This window comes from Anopheles coustani, chromosome 3 (assembly GCF_943734705.1).
Source record: "Anopheles coustani chromosome 3, idAnoCousDA_361_x.2, whole genome shotgun sequence".
NCBI lineage: Eukaryota > Metazoa > Arthropoda > Insecta > Diptera > Culicidae > Anopheles > Anopheles coustani.
The window spans coordinates 50,162,650-50,177,101 of NC_071288.1; the positions used below are offsets into that span (position 1 = coordinate 50,162,650).

A 14,452-nucleotide genomic window follows, 5' to 3' on the forward strand; every position below is an offset into this window, starting at 1 on the left:
TTCAAGCGCGCATGTGCGCCACGAATCGTACCATTTGCGTGTCCTGGGAGGTGGTTGGGCGTGGGTGGATTGTTGTACGCAAGAAGGATACTGGGAAAGAACGACGTGACCTTTCTGATGATGGTGGTAACCTGTAGGAATGCATAGGGCGCGTATCACTTGAAACATTTTGATTAAATAATTGTGTTATTCAAGACGCCCTTTCAAGTTTGCTTGAAAAACAAACTGTCACTTCCAATCCGTTGTTACATGCTTTTAGTCAATTGAAGAAAAATGTTAAACCGATGGCTTAAAAAATGTTAAAGGTACAAATACAGCATCGTAAGCCGTATCGGGCAGAATGTAGTTCTAAAATCGAGTGAACTACTTTACTGTTCAATTAAACTTAAATTACCAATAGCATATCCACTCCAATACGCTTTTAAAATGAAAGATAATTTTGATTATAAAAACATTTTATTTCAAACAACTAGAAAATGTTAAAATGCGTTAATTCTTTTAAAGATTTATCAACTACATAAAAGTAAAACATGATGCTGCTTAAAAACGAGAGGGATAACAGTTATGTGATACATAAAAATAGCGGACCTATAATCATTATCCTGTTTTATTAATTTATTACAATAAACCAGTGAACCGCCAAACAAACCACATCAACAAAATCCCACTTTCATATCCAGTTACGATGGCTTGAAAATTTATCTTCGACCCAATCTGGTCCGTTCACCCCCGTTCATTCTACCCCCGCGCGTGCAGCCAGATCGAACTGGATCCGTTTGTCACGTAGATGAAGATTGTTTTTCTTTACTTTTCTTCCCGTGCTCGTGTCCCCAAATCTTGCGCTTTTACTTTCGTTCTCGGTTTGCTTTAAAAATGTTTGAAAACAAAAAAAAAAAGAGCAGTACCCGTAAAAGAGCCAAAACTGTCGGTACCATTGACGAGCCGACCGAACCAGTTCACGCCAACACGGAACGGATGGGTGGAAGGAGGTCTGGTCTTTCTTCTTTTTCTTCTTCTTCGTCTTTCAACCGAAAAGATCGTGTCTGCGTTGAATATTTCCGCGTGAGCGTGCGCGATCGTTTGGAGGCTGGATCCGCGTGTCGTGTGGTTTCGGTTCGAGTATTACGAACAACGGAACGGTAAACCCGGCTTAGTCGCCGGCGTCGTACCGTGCCGATGTGGCCCACTCCTAGTGGATATTTACTGCTACGTCTCAACCGGATGGCGGATCGAGCTTACGACGCAATGGTAGGGTAAGGTTTCGGTAGGTTCCGGCTCACAAGAAAGAGCGAGCAAGAGGTCGCCCTGCTTGAGATGGTGATAACAGATGTTTGTATTCGGGAGCAGAAGCGGGATGAAAAAGCGGAACGATAAGCATGGCTAGGGGGATGCTGGGACGTAAGTGTACCGGCGCAGGGGCAGAGAAATACTAAACGCTGATGTGATTATCATATTTCGGCTACAACATTCGCCGATCCTTCGTTTACTTGGTGGCCCTTTGGGGGGAGGACGGCTCGATCGTATTGGAGGTGATAGAGGATGCGATGGCGCACGCTTGAGAGAGCGAAAGGCGAATGCACAGGCTGCCCTGCTCTCGCACGGTACATAAGCAAACACACACACACAACATTTCGAATGGCCACACGCGTCCCGTGGAGGCCCGCGCGCGCGATTTAGTACATCTTGAACACGCGCTCGGATCGGATCGAACCGTTCAGAGGTTCAGCGGTTGTCGTCGTCTATAAGTGTCCGTTTGTCAGTGGGCCGTTGCAGTGGAATCCTTGTCGGTCAGTCACATCCGACTGATCTGCTTGTTCGTTTTTTTCTGCCGTGATAGTTAAGTGAACTTTCGTGCGTGAAATCGGCGTCCATTTGTTCCGGACCACTACCAATCGTCGTGTAAAAGGTACTACATTCGGTACGAAAACCGATTCCTCTTTGCATGCACCCCAACCGGGGCAAGTGCAAATGTCAAATGTGCCATTAGGAATGCCGGTGTGAATGCCCTCGCGGTGCTTGGATTATGCAAAAAGCGGTTGTACGTGGTGTCTTCGGATGGCTCGGAACGAGCGTCGAACGGTGCATGCCCTCTACCGGCATGAACTCTGCAAGGAAGTGCATTTTTGTCTTTGTTTTCTGGTTTCCGTTACAGTGCCACGAGGATCTTACGACTGTCCTTACGTGACCTAGAGCCACTTTGGTGGTGGTTCGATTGATCAACAGCTGGCGATTATAAAAATATCGACCACGATCGACCAGATAAACAGCCACCAATACCAGCAGAATATTTATTTATTTTTTTGATATGGAAATTTGTGGCAACGCTCGTTTCCCATGTGGCCGCGACATGGCGAAACGTGCGGTCGATTTTTTTGGTATACTATTTACTTTCGTCGTATATTCAGCACCCGTACCGAACGCATACACATCATCCTCCGTCCCAGTGGGCATCAGGGACAAACACTGGTGTACCAGCAAATAGATAATGAAAATTGTTATCATGATACAAATGAAGGTCTTTATGTCATGATATTCGAAAAAAAAACAAGAAACTAGCCAAAAATGATAAACCCGCCATTAGAATACACGCAAGTGACACGGAGGCACCTGATGAGCCACATCAAAAAAGAGTGCCATACGGGAACGAGAGTGTATGACAAAAAAGGGAAACCGACCCCGAAGTCAATGTGAGCCGTACGAAATACAAGTTTGTGGAGCCGCCACTCTATCGTCAATTTTATCACGTTTTACTTACAAATAAAATTGTATATCATCACACACCATACACATACCACACCAGCAATCGCTACGTACAGTACGCTAATGCAAACAGTGTGCCGGGGAAACCCGTCAATTGGCACAAGGACCCGGATCGGTTCGACGATCGAGCCGGTTCTGTTTGTCGATCGAGACCGAAGCCGAAGACGCTACATCGCGGGGCGGTTTAACGATGAGCCCATAACGCCCATCCGCATCCCATTTTGGCAAACATCTGCCGAGCATATCGGGCAGCTTAAAGTGATCGTATTTTGTTTTGTTTTAAGAATGAGATCAAAAGTTCGAAGGGAAAATTTTCATGCTTTTCCACAACAGATTATTATGTCGATATGTCGCTGTGTATAAGCCAATTGTCCAAGCAGAGAAGGGCACTGAGATAATACCAACCTCCATACGGTCTAGCCAATGTTGACCTTGGCCGAGGAGTAGCCAAACGCGGGAACAAACAATGAGTACAATGAAGATGCGGAAACTGACGGAATTAAGTAATCAACACCCCCCTGCCAGGATCTTCTGCATACAAGTAATTGATCGGCCCGGCGTTGTCTTATCAAGAGCACGGCCCGATAACATTGTAACCCGTGTCAAGAGGGCACCCCGAGGGCACGTTGTATCTCGGAAGCCCGCGTAGATTTGTCCGGCTTGAAACGGTTTGGGAATCACAAGGCACGCTATCTGCAAAGGGAAAATTTCCAATTCTTTGGTTTATTTTCGGAATGTTCCACAAGAAGTTGTAACACTCAAGGTCATGTAAATGATAAAAGGAAAAAATAAAAAGGGGAATTATGCAATAGCACTCTGAAAGTGATCCCGCACCACTCTGGAGATATATCGTACACCACGTATCTTGGCGTCATGATCTTACCATGTGCTCAATTATCTTATCAAACAAGAAGAAAGAAAAAAAAGAGACCCCCAGTGTTAAATTTCGGTTAATCGAGATGAGCGTGCGGTGCACGCATTTCCCACATGATTGCCGCCGCAAAAAAAAAACCATTTCCGCCGGTTGCATTCGATAAGATTCCGGCATTAAATCAATTGCAGCTGATCGGTTGAATAGAGATCTTCGACGGAGATAGTTTCCCCCATTCCTACTGTACAGGGTTGAGGATTAACCTGTTTTTACCGGTTCTTACCATCCATTTCGTCCGTACAGCTAATTGGCTACTAATGCATTTGACGTGCGTTTCGGGTTAATATGGTGTGATTTGATATTTCCATATCAACGACTCGTCTGATAAGCCGGCGACGATGTTTTGACGGCTCAGTTTCTCGACGAGCAAATTGGTAGCCTCGATGCATGTTTCTCGAAGGAATTGCATCGGTTTGTAATGTAAATGTTTGTGGAGGCGCTGAAGTGCATCTGAAGATCTGTTCCTTCTCGGAGACTTTGCCCCTTCGATTTGACGCATCTAGCATGAGATTGGACGAGTATGTTCATGGTTGCCTTGGTTGTTGCCTTTGGTTGGAATATTTGTGAATTTTATTGAACTAGATACTAACATGTTGTCTCATAAAGTCCTTGAAATGATGGCAAATGAACCCACGAAGAATTCCCTAACCGAAGATAAAGCTAACTTAAATCTCGATAGGTCATAGTTTGGCTATCGAACAAATACCAACAAGTTGTTGGCAGTTGTTTAGAAAATTGAACAGATTGTATAGGATCTTTTTCTAATATTTGACATAACTAATACACTTCCCATAAGCTCTTCCTGATTGAAAGATCATGTTTTCACGCGGCAGTTATCAGTTTTGTAAACTTGTCTCGCCCTTTAATATAAATCCCCGTTACTTTCCCAGTGGCGCCATACCGTTACGTGATGCTACTGCGTTGACCTTTGAGGTCTATTAATCTTTCGAACACACGTGCATTATAAAATTAGTAATAAGTGCAACAAACATTGCTTAGTAAGCTGGATGAGAAATTAAAACAACATGGACATTCGATGCAGTAGCGATTCAAAACATTCAGCGCACTTCGTATCACTACTTGCCTATCGCTCTCCCTTTCCTACTTTCCCTTTTTTCTCTCTCTGTTTCCTTTTCCTCATTCGAATGCAATCCTGTTGCTATATTTACGAGTTCGCCATATAAGTTTTTCCCTATTGCCTGTGAAAACCGGCGGTGCATTTGTGTGCGTATGTAAACAAACGAAAATCCACTCACCAACAGGTCTAGGAGGGGGTACGGCTAAGGGAGCAAGTTTTCCGCGGGACGTGAAAATTGTGTGCTACACGGCATCACAGGCGGAGGTTATTTGGAGGACAAACCGTTAACGCGATCGGTTTACGTTACGGTGCGTCTTTAGCGTCGGCGTGTCGTTGAGAAGGAAGCAATTTTCTTCGCTTTTCCGAACCCTACGTCAAGGCGGTCATGGTGGACCTGGGGCAGGGGTGGATCTAAGGAATTCGAGTTTCAAATTTCTACTCCCCCGGTCAAATAACGTTCATTCGGTAGCCGACGTATCGTAGTGGGTTTTGACCAAAATTTCTGGTAAATTGCGACTTCTGCTTAGACACACCCTCGGATTTGGGATATTTTTAACAGCCGAGGGAGAAGGTCTCGTTTTTCTCGTTATGATATTCGATAGGACCATCAGGAATGATTGGATGCAGTCAGGGATCATCTGACAGAGAAGGAGAAAGGATGAAAAATTATCATTTGGGGCTTGAACATTTTAGTATCAAACTGACTCATTATGACTTATGACCCGATATTGAACGTTAGTTGAAACACATTAATTATAATATAAATTATAATAAAATATATAAGAAAAATAATTTTAAATTACTTTATGCACTAGAAATTGAAGAAATGGGTTTTAGTATCCCTGAAAGCGGATAAGGGGTTCCTTAGAGCTGTTTCTTTTTATTAGCGTTCGCTTCGAGAACCCTATCTAATGTGTTCGTTGAATCTTCTCCGTACGATGAAATTGACCGATTGACGAATAGACGGCCGAAACCTAACTGCCGGAAGTAATAGTTGGCTCATCCACTCAAGCATTCTTAACCATTTAGTCGTCGTTCCGGCGTTGGCAGTGTGTACTTCTCCGTACGGTGGACTTACGGTGCTTTTATTTACATTTCGCCGACTCCCAGGAGAGGCCACTTTGGTCCACACCCTTAGCCGTGGGCAGGGTGTGTGCCGTGCCGTGAATTAATAGGCCAGTCGGTCAATACTGCACTTTACGTGCCAATGTGCATCGTGCAGCACGTTTTTGCACCGTTTGCCCAGGCGTAGAGAATATCGGAAACGGTGTTTGTGTAGAATGAGTGGTTAAATATTGAATTTTCACTTCACACCGACCGCCTCCCGCTGCGGGACTTTGTTGAAATAGTTGAAAATAGAAGACACTCATAGCGTAGTCAACGACGGGCGCCTTGAAAATTCGATGCAACTGACCGAATCTACCACTTCTTCTCCTCCCTGCAGGACTATAGTTGAACGGCAACCTTCAACATGAGCAACAATGCACCCGGGGCCACAAACCCCATGCTCTACGACCCAATCCCGGAGGGGCAAGGTTCGACGACGAAGCGCAACCAGTTCATCGCCGCCCTCGGAAGTAAGTGTCATAATTGAAGTTGACAATCTTCCGTCCAGAAATATCGTTTTCCACGCACAACGCGCGCAGCCTCTCAATTGTGTGAATGAGGTAATAAGCATATAGATTAACGACGCGTGCTCTTCGTCGTCTTCTTCGCAGTTTGCATGGCGGCCGTAAGTGGCGGTACGGCGCTGGCATGGACCTCCCCGGTGCTGGCTCAGCTCGTCCCGGAAAACCAGACCAGCACGGTCGTTCAGGAACGCGACGGATTTCAACTGACGCAGGACGAAGGTAGGCTACCACCACGAGTACCAGGTAGGTACTCGTAACCCTCACTGACTTAATCCTGAACCACCTATGAAGACACTGATTGCGGCCTTATCGGAAGCTCGCCCTTATCGCTAACGACCGATGGATGACGTTTTCGCGCCATCGATTGGGTCGTAAAAAAGGCTCCCACGGAGGTAGTCGTGGTGAAGTTTTCGTTGCTACAACAATGGCTATCTATTGGCCACTTGACAACCGTGGCTGTTTCGACACTCGAGTAGTAGTGCGGCTTTCCTGCTGAATGCGATCATGAAGATTGATTGTATTTACCTCCGGAGCACTGATAAATGCAACCTCAGCCACTTGTCGGCGCCTTCAAAGAAGTTAGGATCGAGTGTTATTCTTATGTATTTATGTGACCCAAGGTCAGAGGCGGATCATAGAGTAAGCAAACTAAGCAGTTGCTTGGGGCCCCGGGATTTTGGCGCATTTTTTTTAATTTAATATTGAAATTAGGTTTATCATTTTACAACAAAGTTGATTGTTTATCAAATGCGTAATGAGGTTATGAATTTACTATTGAATGAAAATAAATAAAAAATATGAAAATGTCAGAATGATGCAGCTTATCTGAATTGTATTTTGATCCAAAACAGGTGCCGTATTTTTTAGGTTAAAATATGAGAATGATGTACAGACGAAAATGAAAGAGATCAGTGTAGAAATTTGATTAAAGAAGAGGAAAATGCTCACAATAGCTTAAGGACCTGGATTAGCAAAAGTAATGTGCTGCACATTTTCAAATAAAGTAAATTTGATTAACATTCGTGCCTTTTCTTTTTGAAACATTTCAAAATTGTCAATTTTAAATCGCAAAAAGAAATTAATTAAAAAAATAAAAATAAATTAGTTCTCTAATTGGTGAAATTTTATAAATTTTGGAATATAGAATTGAGTGCTGAAAGTATTGCATGTTTTTGGGGCCTCCAACTTATAGCTGCTTGGGGCCCCTAGAATGCTTAATCCGCCTCTGCCCAAGGTTAATTATGTATCGTACAAATGAACAGACTTACATTTCTAAGAGTAAAGAAAACCAACCAACTTTTACCAATGTTAAAAGGAATAATGTTTTAGTTAATTTTATAACCGGCTTAAAAAAGAAAATGAACCTATTTGATTGTTGTTGTGGATTATTTTAAATCACATGCACAACATTCCCAAAAACTTTACATAATTCGTTGCTCGACAAAAATCACCTCCATGAAGTTCCCCTGAAATGCATCTCGAGTGCTTTCCATGTCTCGTGCTGTAACCGGTTCGTACGGAACTTTTGAGCATCGAAGAGAAACTTGTTTTCCCCCCACTCAGTATTCCCCCCGTAGGGGATGTACCTTCCGCAGAGGGAAGCGGGAATGTCACAACGAGGTACGTTTAGTATAAATTAAACACTCATTCACCACAAACGGTACAGGCGTGGAACGCATCCCTACACACCGTCTGGAGCTGGTGCGTGCTGGAAGCAATAACTGGCTGATGCATTTTTAATGCATCGCAAATTACGCTCATTCCTCAATACACTCTGATGTCGATAATGTAAGCACAAGTGCCTGGATCGATTGTGTAATCGATCGTAAGGCGAGGAGTGAAAGAGGAGGAGCGAGTCGATTGGATGTGCAAATATTATTATTATTACTTTATTAGTCTGGTGGCATATAAGCTGTCGACTTTCAGGTGGAGTGGGATGCTCTTGAAAAGGTAATTAAGATAGAAGACGCTGTGTTGGGTGATTTTATTTTGCTATTTATGAAAGGCCATGCTCGGGCTATCTGCGGTAGTCCATTAATCACGTATGAGTTTTGTTTGCTTGAAGTTTATGCGATGCATATGGGAAGATCAATTCAAATTGTTCAGCCATTAGATTTTACAGGGGTTCTTATATTCAGATCAAGCTTATCAAACGTGTTCTGAAATATTTATTCACCATGTTTTGCTTTTCAGGCTCCTGGGTTGGTGCGATCCTGGCTATCGGGGCCTTCCTCGGTGCCCTGCCAGCGGGCTATTTGGCGGAGAAAATCGGCCGCAAGTACACGACGATGGCTCTGGCGCTACCGTACCTCATTAGCTGGACTTTGATTATCTTCGCAAACGGCGCTGGAATGCTGTACGCCGGTCGGTTAATTATTGGTGAGTACGGAAATATGTGCTCGTCTTCAGCTTCCCCCACACATTCATTGCTATTTCTTATTTCTCTAGGTATTGCAACGGGCGCGTCGTGTGTCGTGGCACCAATGTTCGTGTCGGAAGTGGCAGAAACGTCAATCCGTGGCGCCCTGGGAGCATTCTTCCAACTGCATCTGACCGTGGGCATTCTGTTCGTGTACGCCGTCGGTTCGTACACGCATTGGGTGACGTTGAGCATCCTGTGCGCCATTTTCCCGGTCCTGCTGATCGTAGCGATGTTTATCGTGCCCGAGAGCCCGGTCTTTTTGGTGAAAAAGGTATGCTGGACCCCGAAGGCGAAAGTAGGTGCAATCTGGAACGGGAGTTAACCTCGTCTTTTTTGTTTCTCTCTAGGGACGCCGTATCGACGCTGGTGTGGCACTGAAATGGTTCTGGGGCCCAAATGCCGACACCCAGTCGGCGCTCCAAACCATCCAGTCCGATCTCGACGCAGCGTCGGGCGAGGCGAAGGTGTCGGACCTTTTCACCAACGCCACCAACCGGTCGGCTCTCTTCATTTCGCTGCTGCTGATGTTCTTCCAGCAGTTCTCCGGCATTAACGCGGTGATCTTCTACACGGCTCCGATCTTCCAGTCGGCCGGAAGTACCATGGACCCGGCCGTATGCTCGATTGTGGTCGGTGTTGTGCAAGTGGTCATGACGTTCGCCTCCTCCGTGCTGATCGATAAGGCCGGCCGTCGGATACTGCTGCTGCAAAGCTGCGTCATCATGGGCTCCTGCTTGATCGCACTCGGCGTCTACTTTAAGCTGCAGAACGATAAGGTGGACGTGTCGAACCTCGGCTGGATGCCGCTCGCTTCCGTCGTACTGTTTATCGTCAGCTTCTCGCTTGGCTTCGGTCCGATTCCGTGGATGATGATGGGTGAGCTGTGTGCCCCGGACATCAAGGGACTCGCTTCCGCGCTGGCTGTAATGTTCAACTGGACGCTGGTGTTCCTGGTGACGAAGAGCTTCGGTACGATGCAGGAGGTGCTCGGTTCGGACTGGACGTTCTGGTTCTTCGGCGCGTGGATGATCGTCTGTACGGTGTACGTGTTCTTCAAGGTGCCGGAAACGAAGGGCAAGACCAACGCGCAAATACAGGCCATTCTCGCTGGCAAGAAGTAGAAGCGGAAGACTATTCGCGATAGCAGTTCGACAAAGCCAGCAACCACCCACTAGTGCGTCTCAGTTTTTATCTCGTAAAAGCTCCCTGTTTTTTTTCTAGCCAGTGGTTGATTTTTACTTTTGTTTAGGTCGTCTTTGTTTTAATTGGCTTATTTTAACGTGTTGTAAATATGTTACTATATGTAGCTGCCCGGGCCCACTATATATAAAGTAACGGTTTAGTGCTAAAAAGTCTGAAGATATTCTCGGTTCGTTAACGTTACGTGGGTAGTATAGGAGTTTTATTAGTTTGTTGTTCCTTTGTGCCGGCCGCTTTCAGTGTCAAGCAATTTAGCAAAAAAGAAGGCGAAGCATTGCCATTAGTCACGGGTTTAAACCTCGCCGTGCGTCAAGGAACGAAGTTTAGCAAAACGTAGTGCAATTTGAGAGGAACACACGAGGGTTGTGCACATGAACGAGGCTTGCATTTTACTGTTTGCCACTTAGAGGACGGTCCAAGATGAGATTGGTAATTAAAACTGAGCATATGTTGATACGTTTTAAAAGTGTTAGGTTAGATTGCGTTAAATTTGTTGCGATCGAACGAGAAAGTGCGTGCAAACCCATAAGAGAAGTACGCTATAGAGCGTGTTTATAAGCAACCGACTGAGCTACCGAGTGATGGTTTAGGCCTAGCACCACAAGAATTGCTAACCAATGCAGCTATGCATTAGTCAATGAATGTTTATCAATTTGGAGTTCAAAACGAACCATCGTTAGATGTTCCTTGTACACACAATCTTTTCTGGCAGAAATCACTTGTAACTTGGGAGGGGAAGCCTAACAAGTTCCTACTTTTAAAATTTACAATCTCACTATATTCCTATCATATCAGGCAAAACAACTGGTACAATATTTTTCGAAGATTTTCCTACCAACCAAGGTACTGGAATTCCTAGGCGAATCTTTCCCCGAAAATACCTCCGATGAACATTTTCCTCTCTTACGTGCTAATACCTTCACATAGAATAACCGTTAACACCTCAAGATTGTGTTGAAACATTGTTCCGTAAAAACAAAAAATTCATATTTGTCAAATTTCCGTTCAACGTACAGGTTTCGAGTAGTGTTTAAAATAACATTTCGTTCGCGGTGCCATATCAGAGGAATAAGAGAATGCAGAAAATAAAATAATAACTGTCCCTAGAGGACCCGAAACGCTAACATTTTAGCGAATGGTGAACGCTTTAGTCGGATCTTGCGCTTCCATATTCGGGTGTCGTTGGTTAAATTGGGATGCTTGGTGGAGCGGTATGATGTCAGGTAACTAAAGCAAAACACACACGCACTCCTTCCCCTGACCGTAGATCGGTTCCCACCGGAGATGGACCAGCGCACCGGATGTTATTTTTGAAGCAGACATACAAAATCACAATGCAAATCGATCGCAGTTGCGTACACTGAGCGCTTTGCGAATTTTACTATAGATAAGAATAATAAATGTTTAATGAGGAAACAAGAATATGTAAAACGTGTCCAACCCGCTACCTGTATACAATATGGCAGTTGGCCACAGTATGTAGTAGTCATTTGAGCGATCATACTGCTGTAATATAAGTGTGCGATATAGCCTATTCATCACGTTTCGTGTGCTGGTTACATGAAAGAATCATCAAGTAGCGTAAATAACGGTCATAACTTCTTGTGTTTCATTCGGTGGAATTGGATTTAGCCGGTGATAAACGAGAGACAGTCACCAGCGTGACCAAGCAGCGATGATTAATTTACTTCGAGCTTACGCCATTGTGTTTTAAATTACGTGCAGAATGGAATTATCATATGTCACGTTTTTAAGCTCAAAAGTGCTGAGGTATGATGAGACCGATGGTAAGTATAATATCATCATTTTTCTTCACTTCCAATGGCTTGATTGATATACTCCAGAACTAGGGAAGTACCTTTAATTGCTTTTTTATCTTTTATGCAGGAAAAATACCACTGCATTTGTTTTGTGACAATATACAACATTAATTGTTATTACGCAAACCGATTCTTCAGGTGGTACAGAAAACTGAATATAACCGATGCTGTGAAGTAATTATAACTGAAAGCTGGTAAAATGTTTTAATTTCTAGTAGCAGTAAGTCCTTTCATTAACAACACTTTGCGTAAGGAATTAAATTTTTGGAACACACGTTTTTACCGTCTACTCCCAAGTAACATTTTCAAGACCTATTAGACTTTAACAAGTTTTATCAATGTTTTAACATGGGTGTACCAAGTCCAATTGGTTTTATAGAGGTTTCTCAGCAGGCAAAATAGTTTTAATAATTTTGACATCCTTAAAACCTTTTGAGGATAGCTATAAAACCGCTCATTAAATCTAAAATCTTAGCAGATTTGAAGAGTCTGTCAATTCGCTGTTAAATCCTTCTTAAAACCTTCTCTTAAAACCAATCAGTGATTTTTGGTCTAGAAAAGGTTTTAAGGGATGGTTTTGACAACGTTCTGTAGAGTGGGCCCTCTTACACTTAAAACGGGTTTATGAAGGTTTTATCACAGCCTTTAAGATATTTTACTCTTAAGATGAGACTTAATGATGAGCATGAACAACATCGTTAGAACCATGATAAAACTTAAAATGTTACATGGGCTCTAAATACATATAATTTGTTAAATTGATATTGTACATTTCGACACTGAAATTATCTTTTCAAAGTATATTCCAACTTGTAAATCAACGAAATACACTTTTATTTTCTCTTCTATTGCCGGTCAGAAAACTTGTAAAGCATGCCGATGTCGTAAACTTGTATCTACCAATATCCTGTGATAAAGACTATGCTCGAAATTCGTCTTGATTTAATTAAACATTTTGTAAATTTAAATTCCGCAATCATTTTAGAACTGTTCAACGGACACATTAAACGGAGGCCTGTGATTGGTCGGCCCGAACCGGTCGAAATAACTGGTTCATAACCGGTTCTACGAAACGGTTCTTCAAGGTCATAAATCGGTTTCGGAGAACCGGTTTTGACCGGTTCGGGGCGACCAATCACGACTCTCCGTTTAAAAAGGTCGTTGAACAGTTCTATGCTTGCGGAATTAAAATTTGTAAATGTTTAAATGAAATCAAGACGAATTTCGAGCATTTTGCGAATTTTGCGAATTTGCGAATTTTGTGTCAAAGATGAAACATAAATGTTTAAATAGGAGGATCTTATTGGTTTTTCGAAAAATAACCTCTGATCGTTGACACTGGTATTCCGTGATTCGAAATAGTATCATTGGACTCTAAACCATATTTCATTTCTACTATTTCATTTTCTTTAGTTAAGAACCACTTATTTTTGCTATCATTTTTCAAACAATAATCCTCAAACTCGACGCATACATATTTGGCGATATTAATATCAGTTGAATTGCTAGCGATATTACTTTTTTTCACAATTGGCTGTTTCAATTGTGGATTTGAAGATTGTGTAGGGAATTTTTGTTCACCGAATTCATAGATTTCGTTGATGCGTTTAGCTATTTGTGCCAACGGTTTATATCCAGATCGAATAATTTTTTTAATCTGATACAATTTACTTTCGAAAGGATATGCACTAAAATTAGACAATATGCCAAAGCGTTTTACACGTCGTCTACCAAATGACTTAAATTGTGAACATTACTTCCTATGAACTAATTTCCATATGTATGTCCGTAACAGTCAACGAAGTGCAAAAGAAGCGAATTTGCCAAATCGAGAAAATGTGCAAAAAAGCTGCAAAAAAGATGCTTTAAAAAGCATGTACTGATTTACAGTTCATCCTATATTATTCAACTCTTTCGTGTTCAAGGCTTTGCTGGAAAGTGTGGTAAAATTCCTGCCATGCAAAAATAAATCAGAGATTTACTCAGGTGGTACAAATTTTCCTCTATTCTAGGACCATATCTCAACGTCGACCTTGTATCATCTAAAAGCTAATGTACCTTTTTATAGAATAGTATCAAGTACGAATCAGCCGATCGCAATGTGGCCCTGTGTGTTCAGCAGAATAGCATTTCCAGTTCTCGAATAGGTCAGCTCGTTGACAATCACAAACTCTAAGAGCTGGTAGATCAGCTACGATAATTACTTCTTTGTTAATTACGACCGCAATATCACCGGCTACCGTGGGCACGGAAATTATGTCGAGAGCTACACTTCGTTCCTGAATGCCACGTTTGTCCTTTTAACTTGTCGTGGCGCAGGCATCGTCGGAGAAAGGCTAACGGATGTTCTGCCCCGTTAGCAAAATTATCAGCTGATAATGTGTGGCAACAATTAATCGAACAATATATGCATGGCTGCGAGAAGCTTAAAAACTTGTTCTGAATATAACAAGAAAAGTTCATGATATGAGACGGTAGATGGAAGAAAACATATGCGTTGCGAAACGGCTCGGGTACAGAAACGGTACGATGAGCAGATGAAACCAGATCAATCTGGCAAAGAAAGGATGTACCCAAGTTTGGAAGGAGAAATTTGGAAAATATACACAA

The 14,452-nt window shown here is 42.9% G+C and overlaps 1 protein-coding gene across 1 annotated transcript; it reads left to right on the forward strand.

Moving 5' to 3' along the window:
* Positions 1-1,710: 1,710 nt before the first annotated feature.
* Positions 1,711-10,194, forward strand: LOC131272136 (facilitated trehalose transporter Tret1). The gene is made up of 6 exons (XM_058273778.1): positions 1,711-1,906; positions 6,214-6,346; positions 6,488-6,619; positions 8,594-8,779; positions 8,849-9,093; positions 9,170-10,194. The coding sequence occupies exons 2-6, from the start codon at positions 6,241-6,243 to the stop codon at positions 9,941-9,943; spliced, it is 1,443 nt and encodes a 480-aa protein (XP_058129761.1). The 5' UTR covers positions 1,711-1,906; positions 6,214-6,240; the 3' UTR covers positions 9,944-10,194.
* Positions 10,195-14,452: the final 4,258 nt, after the last annotated feature.

Bases quoted from the DNA above. Each gene is read 5' to 3' on its own strand.
- LOC131272136 (XM_058273778.1), top strand. From the start codon at position 6,241: ATGAGCAACAATGCACCCGGGGCCACAAACCCCATGCTCTACGACCCA. The intron at 8,780-8,848 runs GTGAGTACGGAA...TTATTTCTCTAG, and splicing joins CGCCGGTCGGTTAATTATTG to GTATTGCAACGGGCGCGTCG. The intron at 9,094-9,169 runs GTATGCTGGACC...GTTTCTCTCTAG, and splicing joins CGGTCTTTTTGGTGAAAAAG to GGACGCCGTATCGACGCTGG.